Source organism: Balaenoptera musculus, chromosome 2, assembly GCF_009873245.2.
Source record: "Balaenoptera musculus isolate JJ_BM4_2016_0621 chromosome 2, mBalMus1.pri.v3, whole genome shotgun sequence".
Taxonomy (NCBI): domain Eukaryota; kingdom Metazoa; phylum Chordata; class Mammalia; order Artiodactyla; family Balaenopteridae; genus Balaenoptera; species Balaenoptera musculus.
In genome coordinates this window covers 51,614,069-51,629,931 of record NC_045786.1, presented here as the reverse complement: position 1 = coordinate 51,629,931, position 15,863 = coordinate 51,614,069, and the positions used below count along the sequence as shown (strand labels likewise).

Genomic DNA, 15,863 nt, shown 5'->3' with positions numbered 1-15,863 from the left:
AGCCAAGGCACAGAGAGCTAACAAGTTATGGAAAATAGAATATCAGTGTTCTCTAGAAACTAGGAAACCAGCAATGATAAGAAAAAAGTAAAAAGGAAATAGCAATACATATAATCAAAAAGATGGGAGGAATAAACCAATATGAGAGGTCCCACACAAATGTGAATTGGGTGGGTTCCTCTTTCAAAAGACACAGTCTCGGATGGGATGAAAAACTCAATACTGTTTACAAAAAATACACCTAAGACAAAATAAAAACTGAAAATAAAGGCTGGGGAAACTTAAACAAGGTTGATGCAAAGAAAAAAGAGCAGTGTGGCCATGTGAAGAGCAGACAAACCCAATTTTAAGGATAGAAGCATCGACAGGATTAAGGCAGATATTTGATATAATGAAATACGTTAAAATGGGTCATAAAACCATAAACCAGGTGTATGAAGCAAAAACTTCTAGAATTATATGAAGAACTAGATAAAAATCAGTAGATGAGGAAACCAAGCCCCAGAGATGTAAGTAACCAGATGGAGGTCCTAGAGTAGTGAGGCCTGGACCCCGGATTAGAGCCAGGAAGTCTCCTGCCAGAGCCTCACCTTGACCACAACACCATCAACCAAACACTCAGAGAAGATGTCAAGAAGGTTTCAGTACAGATAAAAGCCAAAATGAATGAAGGAACAAACCAAATAAATCATAAAAAAATAAAGAAAATCTAGGTCCTTGGTAGGACCACTAGAATATATAAATCCCTGGCTGGTCTGATTAAATTCAAAAGAGAAAAAGTAAAACTGTTCAACATCATAAATCAACAGCATAAATGGGAGTATAACTACAAATATAGAAGAAAAGAATTACCAAAAAAGGTAAATGTAACACACTATGATGGCAAATTAAAAAATCTAAAGGAAATGGATGATTTTCTACCAAAATATAACCTCCTGAACTGCACATAAGCAAAAGCAGACAACCTGAACTGATCAATGACTTCAAAAGAAGTCCCAAAACAAAGACCTACTTTATCTAATCAATCTTTAACAATAAATAATTCCTATGAAACTTCTCCAGATTGTAATAAAATGGGAAGATCCCTAAGTCATTCTGTAAAGCTAACATAGTCTTATACCAAAATCTCATAAAGATAATAAAAATAGAAAATTATAGATCAATTCACCTATAAATATAGATGCAAAAACTGTAAATAAAATATCAATAGGTCAAATCCAGCTGTAAAAACACCAATTAGCATTATTACAAGATTTCAATATTGGGTCAATATCTATCATCATCATTCATTACATAAACAAATTAAAGTAGAAAAGCTATGTGAATATATCCATAGCTGCTAAAAAGAGATCCAACAAAATTCAGCAACCTTTCCTAATAAAAATCCTAAGCAAAAAGGAACACATGGAAACTACCTAAATATAACAAGTCTATTTACCAAAAATCTACAGCAAATGACCATAAACTGCTGATGCCAAGACCTTTAAAAACAGGAACAAGAGAGATACATCTGCTCTTTTCAGATGATTCAACTTTTGACATTTCTGCTGATAGTAAGCCATGAAATAAAGTAAGTTAAATAAATATTAGAAAAGACTGTCTTGCTTTAAACCTGCTTTAAATTTGCAGATGACTTGATAATATACCTAAAAGTTTCAAGGAACTCCTCTAAAAACTGAATTAGTAAGACAAGTTGGTAAGGGGACTGGGTAAAACAAATAAATAAACAGAAGAGCTTTCCTTTGTACCAGCAACATTAGGCTGGAAATGGGTAAGAATTATATATATTCCATTCAAACAGTGGCAAAAACAATAATAAATAAACAAAATAGGTTCAGGAAATCTTTATGAGGAAAACTATAAAATCCCATCAAAGAACATAAACGCAGCACAAATTGCCATGGGAGTCACCATGGGAAATGCACAAAATGGAAAAACGAATGTCTGATAACAGTCAAGATATTTTTGAAAAAAGCAAATAAGGAGTAGAAAACTTGCATTAACAGGTTGTAAGGTTTAAATGAAATGCCTATAATCAAAACAGTATAGCATTTGAACAGAAACAGATTAATAGGCCAGTGGACCAGTGCAGAGAATCCCAAAATGTATACAGGTATATATTGGGGGAAATGGCATTAGTGACATTTCAATTCAGAGGGAAAATCAAAGTTTATTTTAAAAATTGTGCTGGAATAACTGATCATCCACCTAGAAGAGAGGAATGCTAGATTCCCTCCCTCAAACCACATATACAAATAAATACAAGAAAAATTAAAGCTTAAAATATAAAAAATAAATGAGTAAAAATAGTATAAAAGACTCTAGGAGAATATTTATATTAAATCGAGGGGGAAATGACTTTCTTATATAAACCAAATGCCATAAAGGAAGAAACAAACATATTTGATTATATATTCTTATATCTTTGTTATCTCAAAAGATAACAGAAGACAAATAATGGATTGCGAAAAATATTGGCAACATGTATGATAAACAAAGGCTTAAAATCTCTAACATACAAAAAGACTCTCCAAAACGAGAAGGAAAAGGTGAGTAATCCTTGAGAAAAATAATCAACAAACTGTAACAGGCAACTCACATAAAGGGAAATGCAAATAATTGATGATGATATGAAAAGATGTTCAATATTATTAAGAATAGAAATGTGGACATTAAAACATGGAGATTCCACTTTTACCCATCAGAGTGATGAAAATTAAAAGGCTCCTGGACATCTAGTGCTGGCCAAAGTATGGGGATAGATACCCCCATGTAAAGCTGGTGAAAGTGTGAAACCAGAAATAATCTAAATGTCCACCAACAGGAAAAGGGCTGAGTCAACTAAGCTACATTCACTCTAGACTTAAGGCACGTATTTAAAAGAATGAGATGTAGCCACATTGACTGATCTAGGGGGAGTCAGTGATAGAGTGCTAAATTTAAAAAGTCAAGTTGAAGATAATGTAAACAATGCAATATTATTTTTGTTATTAAAATGGTAAACTAACTAGAACTAATTCCTGTATGTGTTTTTTTCCCAGTTTTATTGAGCAATAATTGACATACGACATTGTATAAGCTAAGATGTATGATCTGTTGATTTGATACATTTATATACTGCAGAATGATTACCGCTTATAGCCTTAGCTAACACCTGTACTATGCCACCTAATTACTATTTCATTTTTGTGGTGAGAACATTTAAGCTTTATTCTCTTGGAAACTTTCACGTATATAATACAGTGCTATTAGCTGTAATCACAGTGCTGCACATTAGATCTCCAGAACTTATAGCTGAAGTGACCAACACTTTGGCTATATGACCAACATCTCCCCATTTGCCCCACCCCCCCGGCGCTGGCAAACCATCTACTCTGTTTCTATGGTTTGCCTGTTTTAGATTCCACATGTAAGTGAAAACATACAGTATTTGTCTTTCTCTGTCTGACTTCTTTCACTCAGCATAATGTCCTCAAAGTCCATCCATGTTGTTGCAAATGGAAGGATGCACTTCTTTCTCATGGCTGAAAAATATTCCACTGTATATATACACCACCTCTTCTTTATCCATTCATCCACAGACAGTGACTACTCACTATTTTTCCCGGACAACTGCTGGGCACGGCACTTGCTTCGACGAAATACTTCCTGAGGAGATATTTGCTGGGGTCAGGACTGTCCAGTAAGATGTAGGAACAGAAAAAGGCCCCATGCCGAAGCAGGAATATGGCAATGTCTTCATTCCCTAAAGGATAGAAAGTGGAGAGCTAAGGGCATTTGGATGCAGGGTGTGTCACAGTTGTCCAAAAGGGCAGACACTCACATGTGAAATAAAAATGAAAAGGGCACTGGTGCTGTTGAACTTCTCTATTACCTCCCTTGACGCCGGAAGGTTCCTGTTAGTGACAGAACTTTTGTGGGGCTTTGCCCTTTGAAGTGCCTCCTAAGATGGTCCCATTTGCCATGGTTGGTCCCTGTCACTGAAATCCCCTTGCAGGAGTGAGTAGGGGGAAGGAGGAAAGAGGCAGACCTTTTGAAGAAGCAAAGAATGGAGTTGCGAAAACCTCCACAAAGGCCATTGGAGAGCAGAAGTTGAGTGTAAAGGATGGGCCCACATCTCGACAGGGTGATGGTTTTCATGGGCGGACTGACTGGGGACCCACCTGACTTGATGGCCGCGTAGAGTGGCAGGCGCACGATGACAGGGAACTCATTCTTCCTGACTGCATAACTCTCCGGGTCGGCCCCGTGCGTCAGGACCAGGAGCTTCACCACCGCCAGGTGCCCCCGCTGGCAGGCCAAGGCCAGCATCCAGTTCAGTAATCGCTGGGGGCTGCAGGGACCTGGCGGGGATGACAGGACAAAGGGAGAGGGTGGCTAAAGGGACTGGTTGTTCCTGCTCTGAAATCCCCTTCGATCACGGCCCTATTTCCAGCTGAAATTCGCTTCCGTCCAGTTGACAGTGTCTATGGAATAGTCCCTCTGAATTGCATATGACATTTCCCCACATCATTATAACCCACCTGCTCATCGAATAACACCAACTGAGGAAAGGCAGCATTCAAAAGCAGCATTCAAAACAGTGTGATCTTAACAATGGAAATAAGACTAGAAAGAACTACCTTCAGTGCTGCAGAATTATCCCTGGGTAGTGGGATTGTGAGCATCCCCTTACTATCTTCCTCATCCCCAGCCCTGACCTCATCCCTAGAGCAGCATCACACCTAGGGATATGGGTTTTGGAGATAGGCAGTTGAGGATTAAAATTTTTCAGCTTCCCCGGTGGCACAGTGGATAAGATTCTGCACTCCCAATGCAGAGGGCCTGGGTTCGATCTCTGGTCAGGGAACTAGATCCCACATGTGTGCTGCAGCTAAGAGTTTGCATGCTACAACTAAGGAGCCCACTTGCCACAACTAAGACCTGGTGCCACCAAATAAATAAATAAATAAATATTTTTTAAAAAAAGCATAGTGAATTTATCTGACCTCAAAAATAAAGATTTAAAAAAAAATATTTCAGCTGTGTCATCTTGGGCAAATTTCTTATTCTCTTTGTGACTCAGTTTACCCATCAGTAAAGTGGGAATAATAACAACCCACCTCCCAAGTTTAATGTGAGGATTACGACATAGTGTATGTCAAGTGCCTGACTCAATAAATTGTCATAACCTCTGTCAAGTGCCTGACATAACTCATTATGATATGTCATTATGTTCTTAGAGGAATAACACTTTTCTGCATTTCCAAATTATCTGTAATATACATATATTACTTTCATAAGTTAAAAAAATACTTTGATGAAAAAATAGATCAGTCTAAAACTTAGAGAATTACTCCCTGAAAGAACTGCCTACTTAATTCCAGGATAAAATAACACTTAACACACTGAATGAACAGAGAGAGCGTGGGCTGAAATGTTACAATATCTTCAAGTTCAAAGTAGTGCAATGTCTTTTGGATCTAGCTGCCATGGAAAAACGATCTCATCCTCCACATGGACACTTCCCAATTGCATCATAACACTGTCTCACTTCCAGAGGTGGAAAGTCCTCAGGAATCAAAGTGCTCTGAAGCCTGGAGAGAGTGACCCTCCCTCTGTGATAGGAAACTGACCAGGAAATAGGGGTGAGGCAGAGAAGGCAAGAATTAAAACCCAACACATAAGGTACCCGGCATCATGCCTGGGCTGCAGCAGGTGCTAAATAAATGTCCCTTCTTTGCCCTCAACTGATAACTAAAATGAACAATTCAAAGGAGGAGGTATATGAACAGAAAACAAATTATCCCTCTCCATTACTACCAGATATCTAGCTATGAGAAGTGCAGTCGTCATGCTGCTAACTTCTGTTGAGGATGTAAGTGTGTCAGTCTTAGGAGGCAGGCCCTGTATTTCACAGTCATAACTTTAATATGAGTAAACCGAAGCTCAGGGAGACTTGGGAACTTGCTGAGGGTCCCACAGTTGGTAAATGGCAAAGTCAAGCCTTAAGTTCTGCTTTATCTAAAACCACAGGGTGCTCTCTTAACCATACAAACCCCTGCATGTATTCTATGAGGCCCAAATCCAGCAACACTCATAGAGCCCATCTTTCCACCTCCTCCTTCTCTTCAGCCCTGCTCAGCTACAAGACCAGGAATTACATAATGATGTCTTCAAATGATGTTCATAATTACACAACGATGTACCCACACCCCATGGACCTCTCCTCCCTCCTCTTCTTGAACCCTGCCTTCATTCTCTAGCTGCCTCTTGTCTTACCTTACTCCCGACAGTGGCTGCCTTCCCTACAGGCTGGGAATTCCCAGAGAACACAAACTGTTTTGCCCACCTCTGCACTCCCCACAGGGCCCAGCACAATGCTCTGGACTCCTTCAGTCCTCAGCAGCTCTGTCCTACGTTGAGTTAAAGACAGGACACCCCTGGGAGCAGCTGAGAACATGCTCAGGTCCACCCAAGCTCCCTGCTCTGCAAAAGCAGGCAAACCAGGCTCTTCCCTTGCTAATCTGCCAAGTAAACTCCTACTTAGCCTGCAAAGCCTGGCTCAGATGTCAGCTCCCTCTGAAGACTCCAGCCTGCACCCAGACAAGACCATTCCCTGATGTGTGCTTGCAAACCACTGTGTAAATATTTCAACCTTCGCATGGTTACACCTTTCTGCCTCAATTTCCTCTGCTTGACCAGGACCTACTAAAGGACTGGGATCACCTTTTCAAAAAGCCTCTGTGTCTATCAAGTTCTGCAGTGTGTCCAGTACTTGGAAAATGCTCAATAAATGTAAGCTGTCCAACGAGATGAGTGAGTCAGCTGGCATAGACTCTTTGGGACTAGAACAGAGCTACTCTTGGAGAGGAAAGGGAATCAGCTTTGGCTCCTTGGGGGCTCCTTCCTGCCCTCCTATAACTTGCTCGACCCAAACAGCATCTATGGGCCCTAACAGTGCCCTGATTTCTGTTCATAAACTCATTCTGCTTCCAGGCACAGGAGAGGCATGCCAGCTTGGAACCAAATCTGAGCACAAATCTACCTCAAAGCACATAGTTGGACACCCCCTAACAGTAGTACTGCATAATTGTGGGGTCCCATGCAAAACTTAAAAATGGGATCCCTTGGACTTCCCTGGTGGTGCAGTGGTTAAGAATCCACCTGCCAATGCAGGGGACATGGGTCCGATCCTTGGTCCTGGAAGATCCCACATGCCGTGGAGCAACTAAGCCCACGCGCCACAACTACTGAGCCTGCGCTCTAGAGCCTGTGAGCCACAACTACTGAGCCTGCACGCCACAACTACTGAAGCCCACATGCTCTAGGGCCCGCGTGCCGCAACTACTGAGCCCGCGTGCTGCAACTACTGAAACCTGCGGGCCTAGAGCCCATGCACTGCAACAAGAGAAGCCACTGCAATGAAAAGCCCGTGCACCACAATGAAGAATAGCCCCCGCTCGCCACAACTAGAGAAAGCCTGTGCGCAGCAACAAAGACCCAACGCAGCCAGAAAAAACAAAAAAAATGGGGTCCCTTGTTTAAAAATTATTAAAAATTTCAAGAGGGCTGGGACTTCCCTGGCAGTCCAGTGGTTAAGACTTCGCCTTCCAATGCAGGGGGTGTGGGTTTGATCCCTGGTTGGGGAGCTAAGATCCCACATGCCTCATGGCCAAAAAACCAAAACATAAAACAGAAGCAATATTGTAACAAATTCAATAAAGACTTTAAAAATGGTCCACATCAAAAAAAAAAATCTTTAAAAAAAAATTTCAAGAGGGCAACTGCAGAGTGTTAAACCAAGAGTGGGGCCCTTCTAAGTGCAGGGCCCTGTGTGACTGCACTGTCACATACCCATGAAGCTGGCCCCACTCCCTCACAAAATCCTAACTCCCAAGACCACTGCTAAGGCAATGCCTCAGCCTATAGCTGCAGTGATGCCTGGATCAGTGTCACAGATCCAAGGCCATCATGGGAAATCAAAGGAGACCAGGACACCTTGAGTCCACCAGAGAAAAAATTAACTTGTTATTTAAAAAAGCAACATAGCATGGTACATCCAGACAATGTAATGTTATTCAGTAATAAAAATATATATATATGAGCTCTCAAGTCATGAAAAGACATGGAGGAAACTTGAATGCATATTGCTAAGTGGAAGTAGTCAATCTGAAAAGGCCACGTACTGTATGAATCCAACTATATGTCATTCTGGAAAAGGCAAAACTATGGAGACAGTAAAGGGATCAGTGGCTGCCAGGGGTTGGGAGAGAGAGGGATGAATAGGTAGAACACAGATGATTATTAGGGCAGTGAAACAATTCTGTATGATGCAATAATGGTGGAAATATGTCATTACACATTTGTCAAAAGCCATAGATATACAACCCTAATGTCAACTATGGGCTTCAATTAGTAATAATGTGTCAATATTGGTTGGTTCATCAATTTTAACAACTGTACCACTCTCACACAAAACGCAAATAACAGGGAAACTGTGGGAGGTGGTATATGAGAATTCTCGGTACTTGTTCATCAGTTCTTCTGTGAACCTAAACCTGCTTTAAAGGATACTCCCAGATTTCTGGATCTCATGACTGGTAAACAGTGTGAAGACATAAACATTTTGAAGTGCAGCCCCCCCAAATGCCTGCCTGGTTCCTAAGAAAAGAGGGTCCCTGAGAGGTGGTGAAGAGCTCATGCTCTGGGATTTACCTGGCAAAGACTCGAGTAACTCCTGCACGACATCAGTGTGCCCAAACTGTGCTGCCACCACGGCTGGGTTGTCGTCGGTGGGCTCCGTTGGCAGCTCCACCAGTCTCTCGGTGAGAAGATACCGGACGGTCTCCAGATCCCCATAGGCCGCAGAGATGCTCAGGAGCTGGCCCTGGTCAAAACAGAACAGGGGCAGGATGTCAGCAAGACGAGTGCTGCTGGGAACTGCCAAGAAAATTGACTCTAAATGCTTCACGAAGTCCATGGGCAAGACTGGAGCTGTGCTGCCCAGGACGGCAGCACCAGCCACATGTGGCTGACGAGGCTTGAAACGTGGCTCATGCAAAGTGAGATGTGCTGAAAGTGTAAAATCACATGGGATTTCAAAGACCTAGTATGAAAAGGGTAAACTATCTTGTCAATAATTTTTATACTGATTACATGTTGAAATGATGATCTTTAATATATGCTGGTTAAATAAAACAGATTATTAAAATTCTACCTGTTTCTGTTTACATTTTTAATGTGACTACTAGAAAATTTGATCTTATGAATGTCTCATATTCTATTTGGAACAGCATCATGAAAGATATCTCAGGCAGGTATCAAAATTCTTCATGTTATTTGAATGTGCAAGCCAGGGCTGCTGTCCTGTGCCTTAGGTTTGTGCCTCTGAGAGCTCTCTTCTCACAGGAAGCCTGGTCTTTTTCTCAGTCAAAGGTCAGCACATGCCCCATCTCCTTGCTCACAGTGTCTCCTGCACTGGGAGGCCTCTGTCACCGTCTCTGCATAGCTAAAGCCTTTTCGGTTCTCTCACCCAGGCTGCAGTACCTTGAATGGACACTTATTCATCTTGCCACACAGGTCATTTGAGCCTGAACACATGCTCTCCTGTATTGCTTTAAAGTCAGGTTTCTTAAGATATAATTTATACATAGTAAATTCACCCTTTTTAGTGCACTTTGATGAATTTTGACTAGGTATAACTCAATCACAATCACCACCAGCAAGAGCTAGACTATTCCATTGTCCCCCAAAAGCCATCTTGTATTTGTGTGTCCCCACCCCCGTGTCTCTGGCTCCTCTGCTAGACTGTGGGTTCCTCGGTCCAGTGTCATGCTGGTTCTCCACTGAAGAGTCAGGCACAGGACCCTGACGTTGGTGCCAAACGGACATGCCACGTTGAATCCTGGCTCTGCCACTTACCACCTATATGTCTTTGGACAAGTGCCTTGACAGCACTGTACTCCAGTTCCCTCATAATAAAATGGGGATCATTACAACTCCCCTTAATCTCCTTCATGGCAGGCATTGAGGGAAGTGGGTATAAGGAACCCAGCTCACAGAGGGCAGCCATGCTAACGAATTTGTGAGTCGGCCAACCCATGAATGCATGGGCATGATATCACAACCAGGGCAGACTACTAACACGGGCAGAGGGAGGCACAGACTCCAGGCTGTCTGCTGAACAGCCCTCCTTGTGGGAGGCCACCCAGTGCCAACCCAAGGGGCCAACAAGTCTGACCTGCTCATGTGTGCATCCCAGTTCTCCCCATAAGAAGAGAGGCCTTTGGCCATATATGCTGTGAATTCATAATGGGAGGAATCAAAAATGCCCTCCCCTCAATAATTCTCAAGCACATGTACTTGCCAATTCCCCCCAAAAAATTCTCTTACAATTTTGAGAGCAGGTTTAGTAATTGAGTTATTTCCAACTATTAATTATATGGAGACATTAAACCTGTTCTAATCAAAGTATTGCACACAAAACATCAGTAAAGTGCTTCCACGGTTGACAGCCAATAAGAATTTCCCACAAGGACCAGAATGTGGCAATGGTCTTCTCAAGCTGTAGGTGGGCAAGAGGGTTGATTTCCACAAGCTTTTTGGAAAAGTTTGGCATGTGTTTTAAAATTTAAAAATTGCTCATACCCACATTCTCAATTCTTGTTAACCTAGGCTGAGAAAATATATTGACAATAAGAAAAGGATTAGGCAAAAAACATTCAATACAGCATGATTTATAGTAGTAAAAAATTAGAAACAATACAAATATCTAACCAAAAGGAATAGCCAGGTAAGTGACACTGTCTCTACTAGATGGAATGTCATGTAGCCATTGAAGGTGATGCTCATAAGGAACTTATACAGAAAATTGTTCATATAATATTATGTGAGAAAAAGCAGTATGCAAAACTATACATAAATAGGCTTGTATCTATATTAGAAACAATAACAACGACAAAATGAATGTTCAGATCAGCAGGCTGGAAGAGAGTATACCAAAAATGCTAAGTGGGATTGTTTGGATGGATTAGGAATATGAATACTTTTTTGTTCTTTTTTTCTTTACTTTTATGTATTTAAAAAATTTTCTTTTTTGAGCATGTGCTATTTTTATAGTGGAAAAAAGTGTAAAAGAATATATTAAGTTAAACCTTCAGATTGCCATTTTGTCCTTTATATTTCTGTGACCCCCTCCCTGTCCCCTGGGAAGGCAGGAGCAGTGTGCTTAGGTGATGACAGGCTGAGAAGTCCACTCGAAAGGACTGGCACCCATAAGTTTACATGAGAAACAAGGTATTCAGAACACAATAGAAATCCTCATTATGATTATAATGATAACAAGAAAACAACTTTAGTGGTAACCTTCGCCCAACCTGGGTCCCCAGTTCTGGCCAGAGGGGCTGGCATTGACCTTACCTTTTCCAGCTGGGACGTGCTCTCATCACAAGCTTCTCTGAGCAGGTGCTGGGCTCTGCTGGCGTCTCCTCGCTTGTATGCGGCATGAATGCCTTCCGTCCTGGGGCTCCGTGCTGTGGTGTCGCCACCTGGCATGGATAGTTTGCTGCCCATGTCCCCGGCACCTGGGTGGACAGAAGCACACACATAGCATGACCTCCACTGCCAGCGCTGCTTGTAGGAATCATCAGAGAGGAGAGTGGGATGTGCTCTCCAAGACACAAATCTGGAGGCTTTAGCAAGAGAAAGGGGTTGCCCTGAAATGCTGCCAATGTCACCAGGTACAGCAGACTTTGGCACCTGCACCCTGCTGGAGGCCCTTCCTGCATGGGGCCATCTGTGAAGGCACGGGGAAGCTGAACACAGCTCGGGGAAGATTCTGCAGCTAGACAATGGCCTGGAGCGAGCGGGTCCAGGGCACCCGGGCCAGCTGCCTGGCAGGGAACTGCCAGGCTGACCTTACCAACAGCAACAGAGAAGCAAGGGCTTTGGTGGGAGAGCTGGTAGCCCACCAAACTGTCCCACTGCTATATCCCTCAGAGGGATATGGTATCTAGTGGAGGAAGAAAGGCAGGTCAAATCCTGTGGGTGTGGAAATCTAGACCCTCTCTGCCTAGAAAACTCCACAAAGGCATGGGACTTAGAATGGCAGCCCTCATTCCATACTGTGCTGGGTCTGAAGACGCAGAAGTGAAAGCAGTCAGCCCTTAGAGCTCCCACTCTAGAAGGCTTCATAATTAGGAGGTCTGTGGATCCCAAAAGGCTTCAGAGACTTCCTGCACATCCTAAAGTTGCACACAGAAATCTGTGTGTGTGTGTGTGTGTGTGTGTGTATACATTTCTCTGGGGAGAAAATTTAAGGCTTCTACCAGATTTTCAAATGTGTTAGTGAACCAGAGTTAAAAGTTTTATCTCTACAGATATTACAGAAAAGACTGCAATGAATGAGGAGTTAAATTTTGATTGTGTTGAGTGACAGCAGAAACGGGGACAGAATTCTATCATTCTTGGCCAAGTTCACACAGCTTGTAAGAGGTAAAGTGGGACTGAAGTTTGGTTCACCAGCTCTGAGGTTGGGGCTAAACCCACTCCATCTCTTTGCTACCTCTTTGAAGGGATAAAAAAACAGGTTTTTTTTAATGTAAAAATGTAAATGCTGAGGAAGGTTGGCTTCCAAACACTGACATCACAAAAGCAAATCACATTATAGCAGCTAACATTTGGAAAAATATTTTTTTTATTTATTTTCAATAGCATAAAAATTACATGCTTAGAAATAAATTTTTAAAAAGATGGACAAGATCTATACCCTGAAAGCTATAAAACACTGCTGAGAGAAATTAAACAAGACCTATATAAATGGAAAGAAATCTCATGTTCATGGATTAGAAGAATCAATATTGTTAAGATGTCAATTCTCCCCAATTTTATCTATAGATTCAATGTAATCCCTACCATAATTCCAATAGGCTTTTTTGGGGGTAAAAATTGATAATCTGATCCTCAAATTTGTATGAAAATTCAAAGGACTTATAATATCCCAAGCAATCTTGAAAAAGAAGAGTTGGAGGACATATACTACCTGATTTCAAGTCTTACTATAAAACTATAATAATCAAGGCAGTGTGGTAATAGATCCGTGGAACAGAATAGAAAGTTGAGAAATAGACCCATACTTGTACACCCAATTAATTTTTGATAAAGGGTGCCAACACAATGAGAAATGCAAAAATCTTTTCAATAAATGGTGCTGGAACAACTGCACATCCATTGAATAAAAAGAGACTCAGGCCCCTACTTCTCACCACACACAAAAATTACTTTGAGATGGATCATGGATTTAAACATAAAGGTTAAAATTGTAGCGCTTCTAGGAAAAAAAATCACAGGAGAATATTTTTATGACTTGAGAGTAGGCAAAGCTTCCTTAGATGGGACACAGAAAGTAACGATCATGAAAAGAAAAAAATTCCTAAATTAGACTTTAACAAAAATTAAAACTTCTGCTCATCAGAAGGTTGATTTACCATTTAAAAACTATTTACTATTTGAAAACGAGTAGGCAAGTTACATACTGGAAGAAAATATTTGCAAAATATATATCCAAAAAAGGAATGGTATTCAGAAAATAGAAAGAACTCCTATAACTCAGTAATAAAGGACAAACAACCCAGTTAAAAATGAGCAAAGATTTGAACAGAAGATATTCTAAAAGCTCAGTATCATTAGTCATTAGGGAAATGCAAGTTAAACACCACTACACTCCCACCAAAATCACTAAAATTTAAAAATACTGACAATACTTGGTGAGGATATGGAGCAATGAGAACATTCATACCTTATTGGTTGTGTCTAAAATGGTACAACCACTTTGGAAACAAGTCTGGTGGTTTCTTATGAAACTAAGTATATATGTACCCTATGACTCACTTATTCTATTCTTAGGTATTTACCCAAGAAAAATATGTGTAAAAAATATATCCAAGAATGTTCATGGCAACTTTATTCATGGTATTTCCAAACTGTAAATAGCAAAGGTGTCCATCAACAGGAGAATGAATAAATAACTACTGTGGTATAGTATCTACTCAGCAATCAAAAGGAATAAATTACTGATTCATGAAATGACTGATGGGAATCTCAAAACACAATGCAGAGTGAAAGAATGACTGCACAAAATGATCCCATTTATATTCTGTTCTAATCAGTGGTGGGAAAAAAATCAGGACAGTGGTTCCTGAGGGTGGGGACAGTCATGAAGTTTACCAGCGGAGGGGTATGAGGAAATTGTTTGGGTGATGGTTCTTTATCTTGATGATGTTTTTAGTACACAGGTGTTGGTATTTGTTAAAACTTATCAAATAGTCTAATGAAGATATGTGCATTTTACTTTATATAAACTTTACCTAAACAATTATAAATAATATTGAACTATAGTCAATAATATGAATACTGAAGCACTTGAGGGTGAAAAGTACAGATATTTCCAATTTACTTTGAAATGCATTAAAAATAATGGATTGATGGATGGATAGAAGAACAGACAGAAATGAGAGCAATTTTAGAAAATGTTAATGGTAAAATCTAGGTGGTGGGTATATGGATGTACATGGTTCAGTTCTTTCAGTTTCACTGTATGTTTGGAATTTTTCATAACAAAATATTGGGAGAAGTGAATCAGAATAACATACCCTAAATGGAAGGCCTGCCATATGGCATACTGAACGAGCTCCACCACCAGCCCAGAAAAATCCTGCTCTGGAGAAAGGAAAAGACAAGCTGCTTACAGTAAAGCCCCTTGATACCATCCAGGGTCTTTACAGCTCACTCTAAGCCATGACTATTTCAAAGGCAACCATTCTGAAAATCCACGTTAAGTGGATTTCATGAGTGTCACGCACAATCTGCATCCTTCCTGAAACACCAATACAAGACTGCTGTGTCTGAATGGAGATTACTGGTTTTTTTTTTTTTGGCTATGCATTTTTGGAAAGGGGTATCAAAAAAGGGCTTAGTGTGTAAGTGGTTATACATGTGAATAAGGCAGCTTCACATCCCATCACACACTAACAGTCCCCATTAATTATTAACAGTCAGAGACTAAGACATTTGAGAGTCAGCTGCAGGGAGAAGCCATTGGCAGGGTAAGAAGAAGGCAGAATCCACGGCCACGTCATCCATCAGAAGAGGCACTTAATTATGTCGCTGCTCATCTTTCAGAATTAAGCAAATATCCTCCTTATCTCTGTAAAAGACAGGTGCACGTGCGTGAGGAGGTATAAAGTAACCTCTTCTGTTCACATTAGGAACATAAATAAAAAAGTTCACCTTTATGCCCAAGTTAAGCAACACTGAGAAGGTAGAACCAAGGACATAGGATGCATGTGAAATTACAAGGGTGGTTTTACTTTAACGTGATTTATAAATAATGCAACATATGTGGAATAAATGACATAGTAAGAAACAAGACTCTGCTAAGTTCTATTTACATATATATATATATTTAATACTGTGGTGTTTTCAGTTTGAATCTGATTTTCTTAAGTTGCATGGACAACACATGTACACTCTCACTGACCCAAGAGCTGGGGGGTCTGGTCCAATCAAATTGTTGGAAGGACATTATGGGAAAACATCAAGTAATGCATATGCATTTAATTTACTCTGCCAACTTCATTTAATTTCCTGAAATCATAAAGAGAATGATTAACATATATTTAAATTTTAAAAAAAGACCAAAATGCTAATGATAAGTATTAATGATGGGCTGGGGGGAATTAGTGATAGGATTAGAAAAGATTTTTCTTTATTTCCTAAATTCCCTGTAATGGAATTATATGACTGCTTTATTTAAAACTTTAAAGAAGTTAGATAAGTAATAAAAGAATACATTCTCACTGAAGAAAATTAAATAGTACAGAGAT

General features: G+C 40.5%; 1 protein-coding gene across 10 annotated transcripts in view; it reads right to left on the bottom strand.

The window, feature by feature from the left end:
• LRRK1 (leucine rich repeat kinase 1) overlaps positions 1-15,863 on the bottom strand; it is a 117,420-nt gene that overhangs the window by 64,873 nt on the left and 36,684 nt on the right. For all 10 annotated transcript variants that reach the window (XM_036843720.1, XM_036843725.1, XM_036843729.1 and 7 more), the window contains exons 3-6: positions 11,401-11,564; positions 8,698-8,869; positions 4,164-4,343; positions 3,597-3,745 (exon numbers count right to left, since the gene is read on the bottom strand). In XM_036843720.1, coding sequence (XP_036699615.1) covers positions 3,597-3,745; positions 4,164-4,343; positions 8,698-8,869; positions 11,401-11,564 — 665 coding nt within the window. The remainder of the gene's footprint in view (positions 1-3,596; positions 3,746-4,163; positions 4,344-8,697; positions 8,870-11,400; positions 11,565-15,863) is intronic.